The following is a 21,428-nucleotide window of genomic DNA, read 5'->3' as shown; positions in this document are numbered from 1 at the left end:
AAGATCCCCACATGCCACGCAGTGTGGCAAAAAAAAAAAAAAAAGAAAAGAAAGGTACATCCTGTATGATTATGACAGTTTAGAACAAGCAAAACTCATCTGTGGGGAAAGAAAACAGAACAGCTGCCTCTGAGGTTGGTGGATACAGGGTTCACCTGGGAAGGGGATTGAGGACTTTCTGGAATGACACTCTCTATGTTTTGATAGGAGGTGGAGATACACTGATTTATGCAACTGTCAAAACTCATGGTGCATGAGATGTGTGCATGTCATCATATATAAATTTTACCTTAAAAAAAACCATAAACAAATATTGCACTTTAGTTAGTGATATGCATGTTGAAATAATTTAGGGATGAAGTATACTGATGGCCGCAGTAGCTTCCTATTCCCTTCAAAGACTTCCTAGTACTCCTTCAATAAAGTCTTGCAGGTAATGATGTAAGGAAACTTCCATCTTCACAGGTGTTTTTGCAAGACCTGGCCTCTGCTGATTCTCCAGCTTTCCTAGCTGTCTTTTCCACAGGAAGCATCCTTCATTTCTGTGAATCAGACACACTCCTTCTAGGCCTCAGAGCCTTGGCACCAAGGGTTCCTCTAAACCTGGAACACCACTTGCTCTCATCACCTAGTTAATCTCTAGAGATCTTTCACACCTTCTGTCCTCTCAGCCTAGGTCAGGACATGCTCTTCTTCCCTTTCATTGCTTCTTTATGGTTTCTTCTTTGCTCCCATCACGTAGGTACACTTCCGTCAAATATTTACACAAATATTTATCTTCCTCATAAGACTGCTTTGGGGACCAGGGCTGGACAGAGCTGCTTCGCTCACAACTGTATTCCCAGTGACCAGCACATCAAGAGCAAGGTGTTCAGGAATTTTGTTGGGTAAATAACTAGAAAGGAAATTAGAAAAAGGTAACCACTTTTCACGTGAGAGGTGGCAGCTTTAAAGGGTTGGCAATATTCCATATGAGGTGATGCTGTGGAGACACAGGGCACTCGCACTCACTGTTGATGGAGGTATAAACCAGGAGCAGTTTGAAGTACCTATCAAAATGTTCAAGGTTGATACCGTTGATCCAGAGATTTCACACCTCGGTATTTATTCTGCACAGCACAAATAAGTAGTTGTATAACAATGTTCCCAGAAGTAGCTTGAAGTGTTGAAAAACTGACAACAACTTAAATACCTTTCTAAGAGGAGGCTGAAAAACTAAGGTATACTCATAAAATTAATTTCTGCACCATGCAGCCATTGCAGGGAATGAAGTTAATACGAATATACTGTTAGTAACAATAACTAGTGGATAGTGAGAAAAGTTGCATAAAAGTCTAAAGTAAAATCACATTTTGTTTTTTAAAAAATCACACATATATAAACACAGTTTAAAAGGCTGGTAGGGACTTACTTGCCTGGTGGTCCAGTGGTTAAGACTCCACGCTTCTAGTGCAGGGACCCCACGTTCGATCCCTGGTGAGGGAACTAGAGCCCACATGCCACAAGTAAAAAGATCCTGCATGTCGCAGACCCGGCGCAGCCAGATAAAAAAAAAAAAAAAGGTATTTTTCAAAAAAGTAATGGAACTAGGGAATAAGCTAAACTGTTAGCTTTACTTCCGGAGGGTTAGGGATGAGGGGTGGGCAGGGATTTCCACTCTTTATCGATTTCTCTAAAGTTTAAACAAGCAAGCCTATAATTTAAAATATATTTTTTAAAATATTTTAAACTCTAGGGCTTCCCTGGTGGCGCAGTGGTTGAGAGTCCGCCTGCCGATGCAGGGGACACGGGTTCGTGCCCCAGTCCGGGAAGATCCCACATGCCGCGGAGCGGCTGGGCCCGTGAGCCATGGCCGCTGAGCCTGCGCGTCCGGAGCCTGTGCTCCACAACGGGAGAGGCCACAGCAGTGAGAGGCCTGCGTACCGCAAAAAAAATAAAAATAAAAAAATTTTAAACTCTAGAATCTTTGCAGAACAAGGCTCGACGGTAAAGCTCACGTTGCCTGTTCAAAATTAAATCTACAACCAGTGAGCGACTTCACTAAAAGATGGCCTCCTGAGGACCTGACACCCACGGACCACCCAAGCGCCGGCGCATCAGTCTTTAAATCCTACGGGTGAGGTCTGGGAGGAAGGAAGGAAGATACAGTAAATGGAGGTGGGTCGTAGGGGTCCTGGGGTGGGTATGACTCCGGAAGGAAGACGGCAGCATAATTTAGTCTGCTTTTCCAAGTACCTGATCCTCCGCAGAGGCTCTCGGGACAAGAGTCGTCGGATACTTTTCACCTATTAGCGAAGATTCTAAGAACTCGGGTAGAGGCAGAGAATCTAGAACAAGGGGTGAAGGAAACCCTGGGCTCCTTGTCACCCCCTCCCAGTGGGGAAAACCACGCGCCGCCCCTCCTCTCAGACCCTCATGGCGACTGGGAAACGGGTCTGCACGCGGGCGGCGCGGGCGGCCCCGACGGCGTCGGGCGGGCGCGTTGACTTGACCCCGCACGTGGGCGCGGCCGGCGGCAGGGAGAAGCAGCCGGGCGCCCCCACCCCGCGCCCTCGAAGAAACCGCGAGGCCCCGTGCCCGCCTTCCGTCCTTCCCGCGGCCGCGCGGGCACTGAAGGCTACAAGGTCAGGTCCCCGGGGCCCAGGGAGGAGGCGCCCGCCGCGCCGCGGCTGCTCTGGAAAGCGAGGTGGGTCACGGAGGAGGTCCCGTTCCACCGCAGACTTTAGGACCTTCGGCGGCGTCCCTCGGCCGGATGGATGCTGCCTCCTTTCCTTCCTTCCACGTTTGAAACGACCCAGCCAAGGCCAGGCCGGGCGTGAGGGTTTCCGTCTCTCCTTTCAACCCGCACGGCGGCGCCCAGACGCAGGGAGTGCTCGCCCCATTTTGCAAAGAGGAAGCGAGGAAACTGGCCAAGGTCACCGGGCAAGACCAAGGTTTCCCCCACCCTAGATGCTTCCCTGTGTGAATGTGAATGGGCCTAAGTGCTCCTTTCTTTCCCTCAATGGCCGGAGAGAATGAAAATGCGGTCTTGGAGCGCCAGGTATGGGCCTGAAAAGCCCCGCGCGTCCGAGGTGGCGAGCCTTCCCGGGGGAAAGGGACCTCGGTGGCGGCGCAAGGGCCGGTCCTCCGACAGCGACAGCTGCTTGAAAAGTAGAAGCCCCCGAGAGGTCTCAATACCCACCCGAAACCTTGGGAGCGGCACCGCCGCATCTAGGCGTCCCCACCTGGGACCTGAGGGGCGACGCCCGGCTTCCCACGAGGTGTCAGGGACAAACGTCTATCTGGTCCTCGGGGTTGGACGCGGCCTTCACCAGGCTCGGCTCTTGGGAACTGGAAGCCGAGAGGCAGGAGCGCGACCCCGGCACGCGAGTCCCGGCCTCACGAGCGCGGAGGGGCCTGTCTGGGGACCCCGGCCACCCTTGCCCGGGCTTAACTGCTGCCCCACCGCCAGCCTGGAGCCTCAACTGTGCCGGACCCAGAAAGCGGGGGGCGCGCGCTCGCGGCCGCGGTTCCGGGCAGGGTTTGCAGAAGTGAGGAGTTCGGTGCACGACCCCCTGGGGAGCGGGGCGAGTCGCGCGTCGGCCAATGGCCGCGGTGGGCGGGGAGGAGACTGGCCTGGGGACGTGCGTGGGCCGCGCGTCGCTTCCCCACCCTCGCGCTCTCTTGGTCCCGCGGCCCCGCCCGCCCGTCGCCCACCGCCCCGCCCGCCCGTCGCCCACCGCCCCGCCCGCTCGTCGCCCGCCGCCCGCCGCCCGCCCTCTTAAAACCGGCTCAGCCCTGCGGGCCCGCCCGAAGCCTACCGGTCCCGAGCCCGCGCCGCCCGTCTGCGGCCCGGTGGCGAGCGCTCCGCCGCTGCGCTCTCGAAGGTGGGTGCAGAGCCCGGCGCGCCGCTGTGGCCCGGGCCTGTCGTTCGCCGGGGTGGTCGGGAAGCGCCGGCAGCGGTCTCTGGCGCAGTTCGTTTTGGGAGGTTGTTTTGCCCTCTTGGAGCTTTTACTCCTTAAGCGGCTTTCAACCCCAAGTCGCAGATCCTCGGGGTGAGGGAAGGCCAGGAGCGGAGCGCCTTTGGGGGCTCAGGAGGAGACGGGCAGATGCCTTCGTCGTGGCTGACCTCTTCTCCTGACCCCGTGTTCTTTAATTTCTGAGTCACGACCCTGCTTGCTTTTCTTATTGGGCTCATTGATCTTGCCCTCAGGACCCGCCGGCTCTGAAGGGGCTCCATCCCCCAGCCTTGGTGAACTTATGTCCATCAAAACGCCGTCCTTTTGGGGTACGGGCGGCGGCGGCGCAGGGGCGGGAGCCTGCTCTTTCCCACCTGGCCTGGGGCTCGTCCTCGCCCGCTCCCGAGAGGCGACCCCAGCTTCCCTAAGCCCCCAGGTGGGATGACGAGTTTCCCGAGGGACTTGCGGGAGGTAGCGGGACTCGGCCCACGTGGGGAACCCGCGCTGGCTGCGGCGCTGGGAGGGAAGCCGAAGGCGGTGGCCTACTCCTCCTGGCAGCCCGGACCGCCCGGGTCCTCGGGGTCAGACCCGGGCTTCGCAGCGGGGCAGCCTCCCCCGACCTGCCCCTGGGCTGGGGGAGCGCGTCTCCTATGCGACCCAACCCGGGCCCTGGTCTCTGCCCTCCCTGCTAGGGACCCAGGACTGCCTGAAGCTGCTGCCCGCCCCCAAGCTCGGTCTTGCGCTCGGCTCCTGGCTCCGGGAGTGGGAAGGCCCTGCGGCTCCGACCCCCCCCCCCGGAAAAGAGGATGTCGGGGACCGGGGAGAGGGCGGAAGAGGGAGCTTGAAACGGATTTGGCAGGAGCGGGGTTGGGGACGGATGTACAGAGTGAGTGTTGGAAACGAGACCTGCTAGGTCAAGGCGTGCTTGGAGAGGGAAGGCAAAGGCGACACGTACCTGGAATTTGGAGTCGGGCAGAATGCCGACAGATTTTCGTTTTAGTTTGTTTTGTCTTTTTGGGGGCGGGTTGTTTGTTGCCGTTTTTGTTTCGTTTGCGGGTAGGTCTTGAGGGATCGAAGTGGGAAGTTTATCCGATTCCCTCCGACCCGGGGCTGCCTCGGGCGGTGGAGGCTGGGCAGGCAGGAGCCGGGCGCAGCGCCCCGCGCCCCTCACTCGGCCGCGCTTGCTCTTCCGCAGACCCGCCGCGCCCTGTGGCCCGGGATGGCTCTGCGGCTGCCAAGTGAGGCCGGACCCCAGGACAAGGGGTGCTACCCGCCCGACAGGCTCCAGAGCAGCCCCCAACGCCTGGCCGCCTACTACCCGCCTTTCCAGCCCTACAGCCACTACGGGAACACCCTAAGCGCCGCGGAGGAGGGTTTGCAAACTTTCCGGCAGCTGGAGGCCCTGTCCACGTCCCCGTCTCTGTCCCCCTTCGCCTTCCGGATGGCGCCTCCCTTGCTGAGCCCCGGCCTGGCCCTGCAGAGGGAGCCGCTCTACGACCTGCCCTGGTACAATAAGCTGCCGTCGTGGTACCCAATTCCCCACCGCCCCAGGGAAGTGCCGCACTTCCCGAACGGCAGTCGCGAGTTTACAGGCGCCTCCAGTGAAGACGCGGGCCCCGCTGGCGGCCGTAGCGACGGTGGCCAGTGCTGGGGACCTGAAATTTTCGTGCCGCCGCCCCCTGTGGATGCTTCGCTGTTCCCTGAGAGGCCGAAGCCCTCCCAGCTGTTACCGTGCTCCCCCAGAGAGGGCTCTGAGGATGGCCCCAAACTCGCGAACCAAGTCGGGAAGGCATCTCACCGTTACCACTTCACCCAGGAAGACCTGCACTTAGTTCTCTACGGGGTCATCCCCAGCCCTCAGAACTCAGCCCGCCTGCACCACGCGATTTCGGGCCTCCTGGTCCCCACAGACAGCTCAGGTAAAGGCAGTCCCCATGATCCGGGACTTGGGGGTGCGGGTGGGAGGCGGGAAGACAGGTGAGGACGGGAGGGGGCAGGGGCGCTTCCAAGTGGGTCCGAGGCTGTGCGAGTCCTGCAGCGGAGCGTATGTGCTTCCATCAGAAGACGGAGCTGAGAATGGCAGGCTCACCTCCGAGACCCTATTTGCTTAACCGCATGACACCCAAGATTGTTTTAGTAAGAAGAGAAACGGTTCATGCGGGGCGGGCTGATCAGGCCGGCTCAGATTCTGCCGGGATGTGCAAGGTATCTGGGAGTCTCAAAATCAGCATTATCTCTGATCCTCAAGTTCCTTAAATTTGCAAACGGGGTTAATTACAACATAACCGACTAGAGTCGTTTTGAGTCTCATGTGAGAAATGGCGTATGTAAAAGGAGCAGGAAACCTAGAAAGGACAAGTAAACATCCAATTCGTGATAATGGTGAGCTCCAGGGAGTGGGGAGGACAGCGCCGTATGAAAGCATTTCATAATACATTTTTATCGAAAAAATAAAAATTTAACCCTGTCTTTTTCTAGGGTCTGGTTCTCTTCCTCGGACTCTGGATAACAACTCCCTTCAGCTACCAGAAGGTAGGCAGGGCTTCTCGGCTTGGATTTCTTTTCCAGCACAAACGCAGTCGGTTTCCTCACTGGCTTTCTTTCCTGCCCTGGGTCTCTCCTAGGTCTCTGCCTTGGGCACACGAAATTCGGTGAAGTGGCACATTTTGGTGTGTTCTGCAGTAGCCCTGTCGCCAAAGGAGTCAGGTTTGGGCCCTTTCAGGGTAAAGTGGTCAACACCAGCGAAGTCAGGACACACGGAGACAATTCCCTGATGTGGGAGGTAAATGTGTTTGTGGCGGGTTGGCGGAGGGAGGTGGGTGGGAGGAAACCTTGGCCTCTGCCCCTCTGGGAGACCCCTGGACTGGGAGGGGGGGCCCCCTCCGGGCAGTAATCTGCTGACTTGTGCTGCCTGTTTTGCAACATAAAGAGAAAGAAAGGCAAGCTGTTCAGTCCCTGAGGATAACACCTCTACATGGATTCTGTGTAATTTTGGGTGGCTTAAGGTATTTTCCTCTGAAGATGAGCCATGGAGTATACATTTAAAGAGTTAATACATTGGGTTATATGTATAGACAAAACCAAACACTTTAAATATTACAGAGTGATGCTAAGAATATGCCAGAAAGGACTAAGACCAGATTTAAAATTTTCGACGTCGTTCATCTAAAGAGGATTTTTAGAAAACTGATGCTCTTAACTCTGTCGGAGGCAGGATGGTAGGACTGCAGTGCGTCAGAACGTGTCAGATTAGCGCCCCTCGCCGTGGATTTCTACATCAAGGAATATAGTTGAGGAAAGTAATCTGAAATCCAGACTTCACGGGGCTGTTTGTAATAACAAAACATTGAAGACTGTAGAATTGCCCACAGCAGAGAAAGAATTAAATTATGGCTCCATCAATACACATGAAAACTAAATTGAGATAAAATACTACACTAATTGGTTGTCTTGAAGTGGTGGAATTAAATGGAACGTCCTGTTTCCCTTACCTCTGTTTATGAAACTAATATATGCTCACTCTAGAAATCTGGAAATCGAGGAAGTGATAAAAGTAAGAATCTTTTTAAAATGTCACACTACCTATAGAGGTCTCTTTAAGCTAATAAATCCATTTAGACTCAATCATATTGATAATAAATATATTCAGTAGGTCAAGTGTGAGTTTTGAATTATAATTTTTATTTTTTTATTTTTTTTTGCGGTACGTGGGCCTCTCACTGCTGTGGCCTCTCCCATTGCGGAGCGCAGGCTCAGCGGCCATGGCTCACGGGCCCAGCCACTCCGCAGCATGTGGGATCCTCCCAGACCGGGGCACGAACCCGCGTCCCCTGCATCAGCAGGCGGACTCTCAACCACTGCGCCACCAGGGAAGCCCTTGAATTATAAATTTTTAATAAGTAAATTTATTTTCTAGGTCAGACCAAAAAAATGTGCATTTCCAAACTTTGTTTGATTCCATTTAGATCTTTGAAGATGGTCATTTGAGCCACTTTATTGATGGAAAAGGAGGTGCAGGGAACTGGATGTCCTATGTCAACTGTGCTCGTTTCCCCATGGAGCAGAACCTGGTTGCAGTCCAGTGTCAAGGGCAGATCTTTTATGAAAGCTGCAAGGAGATCTACCAGAACCAAGAGCTCCTTGTGTGGTACGGAGATTGCTATGAGAAGTTTTTGGACATTCCCATGAGCCTGCAGGTCATAAAGCACGGGAAGCAGACGTCTGGGCCCTTGGAAGGTGAGTGCACGCTTTCGCCTCACCCAGTGAGGCCGTCTTAGTGGAAGGACTGGGCTCTTTCTCCAACTCAACACCTTCCTGCAGCCTTTCCACTTGCTTGTGGAACTTCTCCCTCCCAACATAACACTCAGAACACAAAACTGAGGGCGTCTCTCACCCGCTGGGCATTACCCAGCTGGAGGAAGATGCCCTCATCTTTCCAAAGCTGCTGCAGCTACTCCTCTTCACCAGTATACCTTTTCTTCTACTCCTTCACCCGCTCCCAGAGAATAAAATACAAGTGAAATAAATGGATGCAACCTCTGCCTTAGGTGAGCCAGCTTCTGATTCATCTCTGCTGAGGCTCACACAACTCAGGAAGTCTAAGCTTTAGAGCACTGTTTTTCAAGTAGTGGGTTGCAGTATCTTAGCAGGGTGGGGGATTTGGTGGTAGAGACCAGTATTAAAGAAGAAAAAAAAAGAGAATAAGAATAAAATAGAATAGAAAATATTGACGTGAATCTCATTTAAGTTAAGGTTTTTGTTTCAAATGGATGTGTGCGAACTGGGTCTCAAGTATAAAATGTGTTTCTTATTGTGGGTCTCAGTCAACTTTGGGAAGCATGGAGCTAGACTCTCGCTCTCCAATTTTAATGCGGTTGTGAATATCTGGGGACCTTGGAAAGATGCAGATTCTCATTCAGGGCTGGGACCTGAGATTCTGCATTTCTATCACATTTTAGTAGAAGGCAGCTAGAGGACTACCAACCCACTCTCTGGGAACGAGCCTCTGGAATTTGCATTTTAAAAAAGCTCTTTGAGGGCTTCCCTGGTGGCACAGTGGTTGAGAATCTGCCTGCCAATGCAGGGGACATGGGTTCGAGCCCTGGTCTGGGAAGATCCCACATGCCGCGGAGCAGCCTGCCCCGTGAGCCACAATTACTGAGCCTGCGTGTCTGGAGCCTGTGCTCCGCAACAAGAGAGGCCGCGATAGTGAGGGGCCCTTGCACCGCGATGAAGAGTGGCCCCCGCTCGTCACAACTAGAGAGAGCCCTTGCACAGAAACGAAGAGCCAACATAGCCATAAATAAATAAATAAAATTTTTTTAATTAAAAAAAAGAGCAAAATCCCTTTAAAAAAAAGAAAAAGCTCTTTGAGCGGTTGATTTTTACATCTGCAAAGGCCTGGGAACCACTGATCTTATAGGTGGGACCAGACAAATGCAAGTTACTGTAATATGTGTAATCAGATAGAAGACCATCTTACTATGTTAGAGCAAATGTCGTAAGTAGCAGGTAAAAGAGAATGTGAATTGCATTCATCACACTGCAGTGATGGTCTGCATGCAAGTCTCCCTGCTAGACTGAGACCCTTCAGGGCAGGAGACAATTCTAATAAATTTATTTATTTATTTATTTGGCTGTGTTGGGTCTTCATTTCTGTGCGAGGGCTTTCTCTAGTTGCGGCGAGCGGGGGCCACTCTCCATCGCGGTGCGCGGGCCTCTCACTATCTATCGTGGCCTCTCCTGCTGCGGAGCACAGGCAGGCTCAGTAGTTGTGGCTCACGGGCCCAGCTGCTCCGCGGCACGTGGGATCTTCCCAGGGCTCGAACCCATGTCCCCTGCATCGGCAGGCAGATTCTCAACCACTGCGCCACCAGGGAAGCCCAGGCTGCTGTGGATCCCCATGTGCATTGAAGGAAGGAGGAAGACTGGGCTAAACTGGGGAAAGCTGCTTAGGGATGTGGAGAAATAAAAGATGAGTTAGGCAGGGAGAGGCAAGGCAATTCAGGCTTGGGGAATAGTGAAGCCAAGGGCAAGGATGTGTTCACCAGGGATTCGGAGGTGACTAATGAGCAGTCTCTTTCTAGAAGCCAAATAATGAGGGGCTGTTGAACTGTTTCGGTAACTGTCTTCTCACTACCCCAATAAATGGACGGACGGCGTGGGGTGCGCCTGAGGGTAAGATGGCAGGATTCTCTTGAGTCTGGACCTCACAGTTGCCCCATACTTGGCGCCAAGCCAAGACTTTTTGGTCACTTCCAGAAATGTTCCAAGTGCTTTTTTGAAATAAAAGTGAAAAGTGGATTTGAGAACGATACATGCTTGATAACGCAAAATAGAATCGTTATCCTTTTGAAAAATTATTCAGCACTCTGCATCAGAGTCGTTAAAATGTTCATAACCCTGGATATATCAGTAACGTATCAGTAATACTTTTCTGGAAATTTATCTTCAGGAAATAGTCCAAAAGGAAAAGCTTTGTCCACAAGGATTTTTAATACAGCGTCACCCCTGTTTGTGAAAAGTCACGAACAACCTAAATGCCCAATATTAGAATAATTAAGTAAATGATGATATATTAACATGGAATAATATACAGGCATCAGAGATCCCGATCATATAAGCAACAGGGCCTGCAGTTATCCGTGCTCCACTTCTGAACCAAATTATATCCGAGGCTTATTGGCACTGTTAACGATGATGTGTAAATATTTAGGATAACTTGTGGCAGAGAACTTGTAAACAACTCAATTGGTTGGGAAGACTAATGGATAAATTCATTTGTTTTCTGTTAATAGGAATGTTTGGGGATAGGATGAAAAGGAAAGAAAAATCAAAATTCCTCTGTCCTCTCAAAAGAAAGGTCTTGTTTTCAAAGGCTTTTGGTGAGGCTTGATGGGAACCTTCCCCTTGAAGGTCTTGAGTGGGAGGGAAGGGCCTGGGCCCTATGTGGGCGGGTTATTTGAGTTTGCAAACCTGCCAAGTGTGTGTTTTGGGGGCTGAGGGTGTGGAATGTGTAGACAGCTCTCAGTCGTTACCAAACTCTGTCTGAACGGTGTGTCTGTAGTGGGGCAGAAAGCATAATTTTTGGTATCGAGAAACCCCTTGGCTGAAAAGACTGAGATGGGAGGCAGGAAGAAGCAAAAGAAACAGGACGAAATTAGGTTAAGATAAATTTCCAAGGACCTGAGCAGAAAACGGAGGCAGCCGAAGCCTAATTAGTCAGGGTGAGGGTGCTCCGTCATTTCTGCCTACGTGGCGGTTCTTATGCAGATTTACTGCCGAGCCCTCATTCTGAATTCTGGTGTGCCTTCATGCTTTGATTTGTAAAGATCGCTGACCCTGTCTTGTAGACCCCCTCTTCCTACCCCAGGAAGCAGGAAGGCCAGGTATTTCTAACCAATGAAAATTCTAGCTCCGAGCAAAAACCATCCCAGCAGGGAGATTCTGAGAGTATTAGCACCTCAATGAAAGCGATAGACAAGACTGGGCAATGGATCTTCCTGATGTTGGTGGTTGCCTTCCTGGTTATTTACTTAATAAAATGATTTATTTCCTCAGCCACCTGTTAAACATGCCTGGGACGCAGTTATCAACTAACAGAACCCCCGATGGATAGCTTCCCTGCTGTTCCGATGCTAACTAAAAAGATTTCCACCTTCACACTCTTGCATATACTCACTCCTGGCTGTTCTCTGCCTCCCTGGGGCCAGACAATGAGGTTTCAGGGATGCATTCACAGTCAAAACCACTTTATGCTCTGGAATCCAGAGTGTCCTCGGCAGGGATGCTTTTGTAGGTGGCCCTGGTCCTCTCCCCTTCCCCCAATACATAGACACCCCTGAGCCTGGCACCTCCTTTGCTAGAGTCGGCTGAACCCTCTCTAACCTCTCCCCCACCTCTCTTATAAAAATGGGTTTACCTTTCTCAGTCTGTCTCTCAGTGATGGTATCACTTGTTGATAAGAAGTCAGTAAGTGTTAAGGTTAAATTAATCATCACAATAACCCTATGTATTAGTTCCAGAATCTTCCTTAAAAGTTCAGAGAAGTAGACTATAAGCTAAAAGGGCACCTATGTCTTCGTAAATGGGGTCAAATGGAACAGAACTCGTGAAGCCTGGGGAGAAGCTATGGGTGTCCATCAGGGTCCTGGGTGAACGGCTTTGAACTTGTAGCTCTCAGGCCGATCTGAAAGGGACAAATACGGTAGGTATTTGGTATGTGAACCTTGTAAAGAATGCCAGTCAGGAACTGTAGGACTGACCTGCTCGTAAACAGCGCCAGAGGAAGGGCTTCTTCAACACATATATTTCGGGAACAAAAGGTAAGAGAACCTATAGATTAAGAGATTGGAGAGACATAGCCTCTGTGGACAACACATAGGCTTTGAATCCTGCATTGAATCAACTGACTGTAAAATAATAAAACATGTATGCATGTGTGTACGCACATAAATATATATGTTTCTATTAAGGAATAAGGGTTGACTGTTTAGGTATGACAATGGCATTATGGTTATGCATTTTAAAAAGTCGTTATCTATTAAAGATTATGGTTTGAGATGTTTATGAACCAAGTGAGAAATTAGTAAAAAGAATCCATTATGAAAAACAAATAATCCCTTATGGAGGGAAGTCACATAAGTGAGTTGGTCGTTGTCAAAGCTTGGTGTCTGGGCACATGAGGGCTTATTCCATTATTTTGATTTTGGTATATGTTTTAAATTTTTTGTAATAAAAAGTTGTAAAAAATCATCTTGAAGAAAATAAGAATGAAGGAAGGTAGCTGACCGAGCGACTTATCTCCCTGTGTTTGACAGAGTCTGCAGAAGGGTACAGGTGTGAAAGATGTGGAAAAGTATTTACCTACAAATATTACAGAGACAAGCATCTCAAGTACACCCCCTGTGTGGACAAGGGTGACAGGAAATTCCCCTGTTCTTTATGCAAACGGTCCTTTGAGAAGAGAGACCGGCTCCGGATCCACGTCCTTCACGTTCATGAGAAACATCGGCCTCACAAGGTAAGAGTCGGGGTGGCGAGTGACCCTGCCCTTCGCTCCAGCACTCTGCTTTCATGCTGCTTCCCCAAACCCCTGGGTGAACACCGAGGGCCTCCTGCGTGCATGTTGCTGGGACACGACACCAGGTGGGAAGATGGGACAGGGTGTCTGAAGGAGGTGACAGTGCTGTGGAAGAGCAGACATGAACTAATGCCATGACACCCGGGTGTGAGGATGGAGGTACATGGTAGACAGGGACAGAGGAAGGGTGTCCTTCTACCTGGACACGTGGGTTATGAAAGGCCTCGTAGACAGGTGGCCGTGAGAAGAATCTAGGACAGTGGAGTGTCTGGTTTATATCTTAGATGGGGTTGATTGGCTGGGGTGGGGGGCGTTCGAGATATTCCAGGTGGGAAAGACCCTGGCCTGTGGTTTTAGGTAGCTACACCTTCTTCCATGATGTGTGCAATGTTGTGTTAATTTCTGCTGTACAGCAAAGTGACTCAGTTATATACATTCTTTTTCATATTCTTTTCCATTGTGGTTTATCACAGGATATTGAATACAGTTCCCCATGCTGTAGAGTAGGACCTTGTTATTTATCCATCCTGTATATACTAGTTTGCATCTGCTCCTCCCAAACTCCCAATCATTTCCTCCCCCTTGGCAACCACAAGTCTGTTCTCTGTGTCTGTGAGTCTGTTTCTATTTCCTAGATAGGTTCATTTGTGTCATATTTTAGATGCCATATACAAGTGATATCATATGGTATTTGTCTTTCTCTTTCTGACTTACTTCGCATAGTATGATAATCTCTAGGTTCAATGTGCAGGCATATTGATAGTTACAGGCGAGGATGAAACATGGGCACAGTCCAAAGGTTGGATGCCCTCTATGCCATGCCAAGGATTTTGTAAGGCAGAAAAGCAATGGTGGATTTAGGGAGTCGTTTTCCACCATTCTGGATACCTGGTGGCTCTGCCAGGCTTGGTGTAAGAAAGTGCTGACTACCACTGGTCTTAATTAGGAGAAAGAGTCTGAGGCTTGGGTACAGACAGCTTCGGGTTGGACTCCTGCCCTGTCAGGACTCCTCCAAGCCCCCAATTTTCTCCATTTAAAAACAGAGTAGTCATCATAAAACTGCTCTTGTCTCTCCCCTCCTGTTCACAGTGAAGCTTCTGGAAAAATCACAATCACTGGACCATATACTCCTGTAAAATCTGAGTATTTTTACAATTATCATGTATTATTTTTGTAAGAATATTTTAAAAAAATATTTTAATTTATTTTTATTTTTGGCTGTGTTGGGTCTTTGTTGCTGCACGTGGGTTTTTCTGTAGTCGTGGTGAGCAGGGGCTACTCTTCGTTGCGGTGCGCGGTCTTCTCACTGCGGTGGCTTCTCTTGTTGCAGAGCACAGTCTCTAGGCACTCGGGCTCCGCGGTCGTGGCTCGCGGGCTCCAGAGTGCAGGCTCAGTAGTTGTGGCGCACGGGCTTAGTTGCTCCACGGTATGCAACTAGAGAAAGCCCACGTGCAGTGACAAAGACTCAACACAGCCAAAAATAAATGATAAAGGAGTGGTGGGTCTTACAGTTGGTGAGATGGAGCATTTAAGATATTTGTTGGGACTGCTGCAGCCAGATCAAAAGATGTCTGCTTAAAAGCAGAAGCTGCAGGATTAGTGTTTGTTTGTTTTGTTTGGTTTTGTTTGGTTTTTTGACCAAAGTAGAATTCAGGAAAAGGTTATCTGAGTCAGGTCAAGAAATACACACTAGAATGTTACGTGGGTCATTTTAAACACTGAGGACAATGGTGGGTCTTGGACTGGGGTTCAAGGAGAGGAGCCGTAGGAAGTACTGCTGGCTTTGAAATCGGGGGACCATAGACCAGGAGGTCCAGAGATGACGGGAATGATGAGAAGAGGTGTAAGCTGGTAGTAGTAAAGTGAATGTCTTGGGCTTCCAAAGAGGAGAGGTCTGATGGTAGAGTGGAGGGATAGTAATTTTATTTTATTTTTTAAACTATTTATTAATTTATTTTGTCCACGAGGCATGCGGGATCTTAGTTCCCTGAGCAGGAATAGAGCCTGTGCCCCCTGCAGTGGAAACTTGGAGTCTTAACCACTGGACCGCCAGAGAAGTCCAGGATAGTGATTTTAAAAGGCTATAGAAGGGGGTGCATCCTCTTACACTGAGTGTTCCTGAGAGTTCTTAGTACAATATTTCTCTTTGCAAACTCTCCCTGAATGGTGTGATCCTTTATCATGACCATAAGTACCATTTAAATGGTTTCAACTCTCTAGCCAGAATTCTGTCCTGAGCCTGAGGACAGAGTCCTGTCCCAGCTGCTCTTCTGACGTCTCAACCTGAGTTTCCCCGGCACTTCCCCTTCCTTCGTCATGTTCAGAAGACTGAGATTTTCTTCTTTTATCTTTACTGCTAAACATTTTTTATTCTCTTTTAGTTTTCTTTATTTCATATACTTTAATTTGAGTACTTAACTTTCAAGATGATAAAGTATATTTAATTTCTGCAGGAGCCCCAAATAAAACGTTTGATTTAATTTGAACAGAAAAAAAAAAAAAAAAGCTCAAGTGAAACAGACAGACAGAACTTCAGATAAATGATTTTTTAACAAGATCAGCTGCTGAAAGAGAAAAAAATTACTGATTTAAAATATCAGAAGATGTTGGGTGTATAACCAACAGTGAAAAACCTTGTATTACCCTCCTTCCAGCGTTTAAAGCCTAAACAACCTCCTTTTCACATGATTTGTCAGGCAAAATTAATGAATAACAAAATAAAAATATCGGAGGAAGCCCTTGTAGTCCATCACAATGACTATAAAGAGCTCATACATAGATTCAGAATGTCAGTTCTCTCCAACTTTTTGAAACACCTGACCAATGGAGAGAGGGCTTTGTTTTTTTCAGAAGGTGTTGTTTCTTTTCTCCATGACTTGTTCAAATTGATGCCAGACTTTAACTTTCTTTGTATTTTGCCTTTGACTTCCTTGCAAGCTTTTGTTTTTGCTAGGATTTTTAATTGTAAGTGATAAGTTTAGTTTCTTACTTATATAACTTGTATAATATTTACATTCTTGAAATTATACTCATTGCTTTTTTAAATCAGATTCTGATTTGAATTTGTTCTGATTTGAACCAGTTGCTCCTTAGGCCTGTAAACTGTCATATTTGGATATCTTTCATTACCTTCCTTAGTTCCACTGATTCTTCTATGCCACTCTTTCTCTTTCTTGATTTCTCTTTTTATATTACTGGGGCATGTCTTCAAGTAATCGTTTTTAACAGTGCACAGTGAAACATTTTCTGAGTCCTTCGAGGATATTTTACTCACATACGTCTTTGATAGTTTGGCTGGATATGGAATTTTAGATAGGAATAACTTTTCTGTAGAATTTTTAAAGAATCATTTCTTCTACCATTTGATGCCAATCTGGTTCTTGTTTCTTTGTAAATAACCAGTTTTCTGCTTTGTGAAAATTGTTCTTTAACTTTTGAGTTCTGAAATTTTAACAGAATGTTTTTTTCTTTCTTTCCTTTTTTTTTTTTCTTCCTGCTTTGTAATCAGTAGAAGACAAAGTATTCTTTCCACCTGAAGGCACAAGTCATAAGCTCAAAGGAATTCTCTTGTTCTTTCCTTGACTATTATCTGTCTTCGATTTTTGCTCTCTCCTGAGATTCCTTTTAGCCAAATGTTAGGTTGAATCTACTTCCCTGTACTTGACTTTTAATTTTTCTTCATCTGCATTCTCTGAGAGTTCCCGAACCTTAATTTTTATGTCATGTATTCAGTCTTTAGCAGTCAGCTGAATCTATTACATACAGCATTTCTATTCTATACTTTTCTGTTGTTTATTTTTAATTTCCAAGAACAGTTTCATGTTCTAATTGCTCCCCTTTTATAATTGATCTGTTCTTTTTGCAATATGAACTTCAACATCTGACTGTTTTTGCTTTAGTAACGACAATACATGCTCGTTATTAAAACGTCAGGTAGTAAAGAAAAATTTAAAAAGACTTAAAATCCACCCCAGAGGGCTTCCCTGGTGGCGCAGTGATTGAGGCTCCGCCTGCCGATGCGGGGGACGCGGGTTCGTGCCCAGGTCCGGGAAGATCCCACATGCCGCGGAGCGGCTGGGCCCGTGAGCCACGGCCGCTGAGCCTGCGCGTCCGGAGCCTGTGCTCCGCAACGGGAGAGGCCGTGACAGTGAGAGGCCCGCGTACCGCAAAAAAAAAAAAAAATCCACCCCAGAATCTCACCATCTAAAAATACCCAGGCTCTCGTTTGTGCCCATAAGGACACCTGGGGAACAGGGTCCAGAAACACAATAGTTTCTTTTACTTGGTTCAGAATTCCTGAGAAGATTGGACAGAAGTCGTCAGGGTCAAGAACACAGAGAAATGACAGGAACTGTTCACAGCAAGTGACTGTACCACATGCTCTCACTGGCCCCCCAAAATATTACCCTTTTTTTGTAGGTGCATGTGTTGAGTCATCTGTCACCTGTATTGCCACTTTGGTCTACATATTCGTCCCTACCCCCACTAGATTGTTCCTCCTTGTCTCTAGCAAAGTGCTGAGAGGTTCTCCATAAATACTTGTTGAATTAATTGCTGGGGGCTTGCAATTTACTCACAGCCTTGTGAGGAAGGCAAGACAGGTATTTTTTGCCCATGAGGAAAATTGGGGAGACAAAGATTCCGAGTTTTAACTGATTTGTTCTGGTCACACAGCTACTTGTTGACAGAGCAGGACAAATTCAGGCCTCCGTATACACTGCCGTTTCACATCTGAAGCAGCTCACTTAACCCGAAGACTTCAGACGAACTGCCTTAGCCACAGCATTAGCAGGCTCTGGGCCAGAACCCATGCTGCCAGGTTCTTCCCTGTAGTCCCGGGATGCCTTTCTCCCGTCTCAACTAGACCCTCAGCCTGGGTCTGCTTGATCCTCTGCCTACAGATGTGCACAGAATAAGTACAATAGTTAGTTCTTCCCCCCCAGATAAATATAATGGTGAAATAAACTTGTTAAAGGGAAGACGTGGTTTCAACTATATTTTTCTTTTTCGTTTTAGTGTTCTACGTGTGGGAAATGTTTCTCTCAATCTTCCAGCCTAAACAAACACATGAGAGTCCACTCTGGAGACAGACCCTACCACTGTGTGTATTGTACAAAGGTAAATGGAACCTTCTTTTAAGGGATCTGCCTTGAGCCCTGATTGGGTGTCCATGGATAAGAACTTGCAGCATAAACCCTAGCTTATAAGAGTTCCTGGTAAATTAGTTCATTGTCAGCCCATCCCCAATTTCCACCCCCCAGATTATACTCCTGTTTGCTTACAATGATCAGATGCCACCTACTACTGCCAAATTGGCATCTAGGGCATTTGTCATGGAATAGACCCTAAGTTTACAGGAGCCCGATGGTAGCAGACATGATTATGCAGTCTTTCAAAGTGCAGACTCTGGGCTTCCCTGGTGGCGCAGTGGTTGAGAGTCCGCCTGCCGATGCAGGGGACACGGGTTTGTGCCCCGGTCCGCGAAGATCCCACATGCCGCGGAGCGGCTGGGCCCGTGAGCCATGGCCGCTGAGCCTGCGCGTCCGGAGCCTGTGCTCCGCAACAGAGAGAGGCCCGCGTACCGCAAAAAAAAAACAAAAACAAAAAAGTACAGACTCTTACATGCTGCTGATCTAAATTTCTAGAGCAGTTTTGCTGAAGTGGCATCTAATCTTCATTATACAGAATAATAAGTGATAAAAATGAAGAGATAAAGACGTGGTTGGGGTGGCTGGGCTAGAAACAAAAGTCTGACCACGCCTTAAAAATATTATACTAAAACACCTCATGTTCCTTTTTGATGAGATACATTTGGGCTGTCCAGTGTGTACAGTGTAGCAAAATGGGGCTAAGACATAAGTAGGCCATACGGAGCCAGCACAGACCTAAGGAGGGTGGCCCTGGGTTTGTATGGATGAGGAATCTATCCTGAGGGGTGAATGCTCTCCTGCAGGATTTCCAGAGCAGGCTCAAAATATCCCACCACCCCTCCTCTTTCTGGCATTCTCATTCTGATCCTCACCTTGGTCTTCTGGCCAACCTGGGAATGCGAGGTGCCCGAAGAGGGAACTCAGTGCACTTGGGGCATCAATGAGCTGTTTGGCGTTCTGACTTACTGTCACCTAAGCTGATGGAGACTGTCCTTGTCTGGGTGTCCTAGACACCTACACCTTGTGCTCCTTACTGAGCAGTGGGCCAACCCCATGCATGCCCAGCCCCCCAAATCCAAGGTCACTGGTTAAAGCCGGTGTTTTGTATCTATGTCGATGGACCCCCAATAAATGGAGTCATTACATCGCTAATAAATACTTGAAAGTGACAAAGGTCAGAGCAGAGTATTGAATTAGGGAAAAGGTTATAAATAAGGGAAAGAAAAGACAGGTAAAAACAGCAAAGTGCTTGGGACTCTGAAATGGTACTATTTGGCCATTTTTTTAAGAACTAAACTTGTAACCACCATACAACCCAGCAGTTGCTCTCCTGGGCACTTATCCCGGAGAAATGAAGGTCTATATGTTTATACGAAAACCTGTACACAAATGTTAATAGCAGCTTTATTCATAGAAGCCCCAAACTGGAAATAACACAGATGCCTTTCAATGGGCAGGTGATTAAACAGACTGTGGTTCATCCACACCATGAAATACTCCTCAGCAATCAGAAAGGATGAGCTGTTGTACACGAAACAACCTCCGTGAATCTGCGGAGAACTATGCTGAGTGAGAACAGCCAATCCCAAAAGGTCACATACTGTATGCTTCCCTGTAAGTGACATTCTTGAAATAACAAAATTATAGAAATGGAGAACAGATTCGTGGTTGCCATGGTTTAAAAGTAGGAGTGGGAGGGAACTATGTGTGGCTGTCATAGGGCAACATGAGGGTCCTTGTGATGGAAACGTTCTGTATCTTGACTCTGTCAATGTCAGTATCCTGGTTGTGATACTGTCCTATAGACTTGTAAGATGCAACCATTGGGGACAACTGGGTAAAGGGTACACAGAGTCTCTGTTGTTTCTTATAACTGCACGTGAATCACGATTACCGCAAAAAGTTTAAGTTAAAAAAAAGAAGAAGAAGAAGAAACCAATAAGGTACCCATTTATGCAAAGACATTGGCCAGTATTAGCTACTCCTTCTGTAATTCAGTTCATCTTGGAGTGTGATCCCAGGACCACCTGCTTAAATGCAGTTTCTTTATTACCCCAACGGGTGTACTCATCGGGTCAGTCTGCATTTTTGACTAGACCCCCAGGTGATCTTAACCATTGAAAAGCCACTGTTCTAACCAGTGACATGTCCATCGTGTCCTTCTTTATTAAGGCTACACCTGTTGACCGAGCGTGCCCTATAGCATTAAAGCCCAAGGTTCGCTGAATGGAGAACTAAGGGGTGACATAAGGATCGGTAACGGTGAACTTAACCCCTTTCTCTCACTGGTTGTCCAGCTGATGGAAGTTTACTTTTTCTCCTGCTTTCTGTCCTCTGCAGAGGTTCACTGCCTCTAGTATACTCCGCACACATATCAGGCAGCACTCCGGGGAGAAGCCCTTCAAATGCAAGTACTGTGGTAAATCTTTTGCATCCCACGCTGCCCACGACAGCCATGTCCGACGCTCGCACAAGGAGGATGACGGCTGTTCCTGTAACATCTGTGGAAAAACCTTCCCAGGTCAAGAAGCCTTCTACTCCCACATGAAGTTTCATGAAAACTGCTAGCCCTCAGAGAGTATGAGGACAGTGCCTCTGTATTTCTGTCTTGATATTTCTTGTTTATGGGTGTATCTTACAAACAAATGATAGTTAGATTGAGATGAGGAACAGAATAATGGAACTGACCAAGTAGCAGAATTTACCAGATTTATTGACTGTGGTTTTAACAGCTTTCACAGAAATGTCTTTCACAATTTCTGACAAGAATGGAGTTGTGTTGAATTCACCTAGAAATAATGAAAGCTGGCTGTTAATAGGGCTTAAAGGTCTGGAAACTCAACATCAGCCCTGAAAGGGACTATATTTCATTTCAGGGACTAGGAACAAAGTCTTTGATTTCACGATTTAAAAAAAGGAGGCTTTTTCTCTACTGTTTGCCTCGGGCCCGCAATTGTAATATGTCTGTGGCCGTCCCCTGTTATGTTTCTTAACAGAATAAATTCTTTAAAGATCCATTCAAGCCAGAGCTTCATTCGTATTATAACTAAGTGTTCAGACATGAATTAGGCTCCCATTTTATTTGGATTCATTTTAAAACCCTTAGTTTCTACCCCTCCCCATCACATGACAAACGCCTAATGTTAACAGTTTGTTTAGCACCAAACAGAATTTCTTGGAGGACACGGAAGTTACTTACTCACCCTACCATCTGTGACCTTTAACAGTTGGCGAAGAAAAATTATTACCAAATGAAGA

At 48.0% G+C, this 21,428-nt stretch overlaps 1 protein-coding gene across 1 annotated transcript; it reads left to right on the top strand.

Moving 5' to 3' along the window:
* Positions 1–5,157: 5,157 nt before the first annotated feature.
* On the top strand, positions 5,158–20,738 carry PRDM14 (PR/SET domain 14). The gene is made up of 7 exons (XM_030859820.1): positions 5,158–5,857; positions 6,417–6,470; positions 6,563–6,720; positions 7,904–8,174; positions 12,758–12,960; positions 18,037–18,138; positions 20,511–20,738. The coding sequence occupies exons 1-7, from the start codon at positions 5,158–5,160 to the stop codon at positions 20,736–20,738; spliced, it is 1,716 nt and encodes a 571-aa protein (XP_030715680.1).
* Positions 20,739–21,428: the final 690 nt, after the last annotated feature.

Source organism: Globicephala melas, chromosome 17, assembly GCF_963455315.2.
Source record: "Globicephala melas chromosome 17, mGloMel1.2, whole genome shotgun sequence".
Lineage (NCBI taxonomy): Eukaryota > Metazoa > Chordata > Mammalia > Artiodactyla > Delphinidae > Globicephala > Globicephala melas.
This window is presented reverse-complemented; position numbering and strand designations above follow the sequence as displayed.

Coding starts and splice junctions, on each gene's coding strand:
- PRDM14 (XM_030859820.1), top strand. CDS start 5,158: ATGGCTCTGCGGCTGCCAAGTGAGGCCGGACCCCAGGACAAGGGGTGC. Junction 5,858..6,416: donor GGTCCCCACAGACAGCTCAG/GTAAAGGCAGTC, acceptor GTCTTTTTCTAG/GGTCTGGTTCTCTTCCTCGG. Junction 18,139..20,510: donor ACTGTGTGTATTGTACAAAG/GTAAATGGAACC, acceptor TGTCCTCTGCAG/AGGTTCACTGCCTCTAGTAT.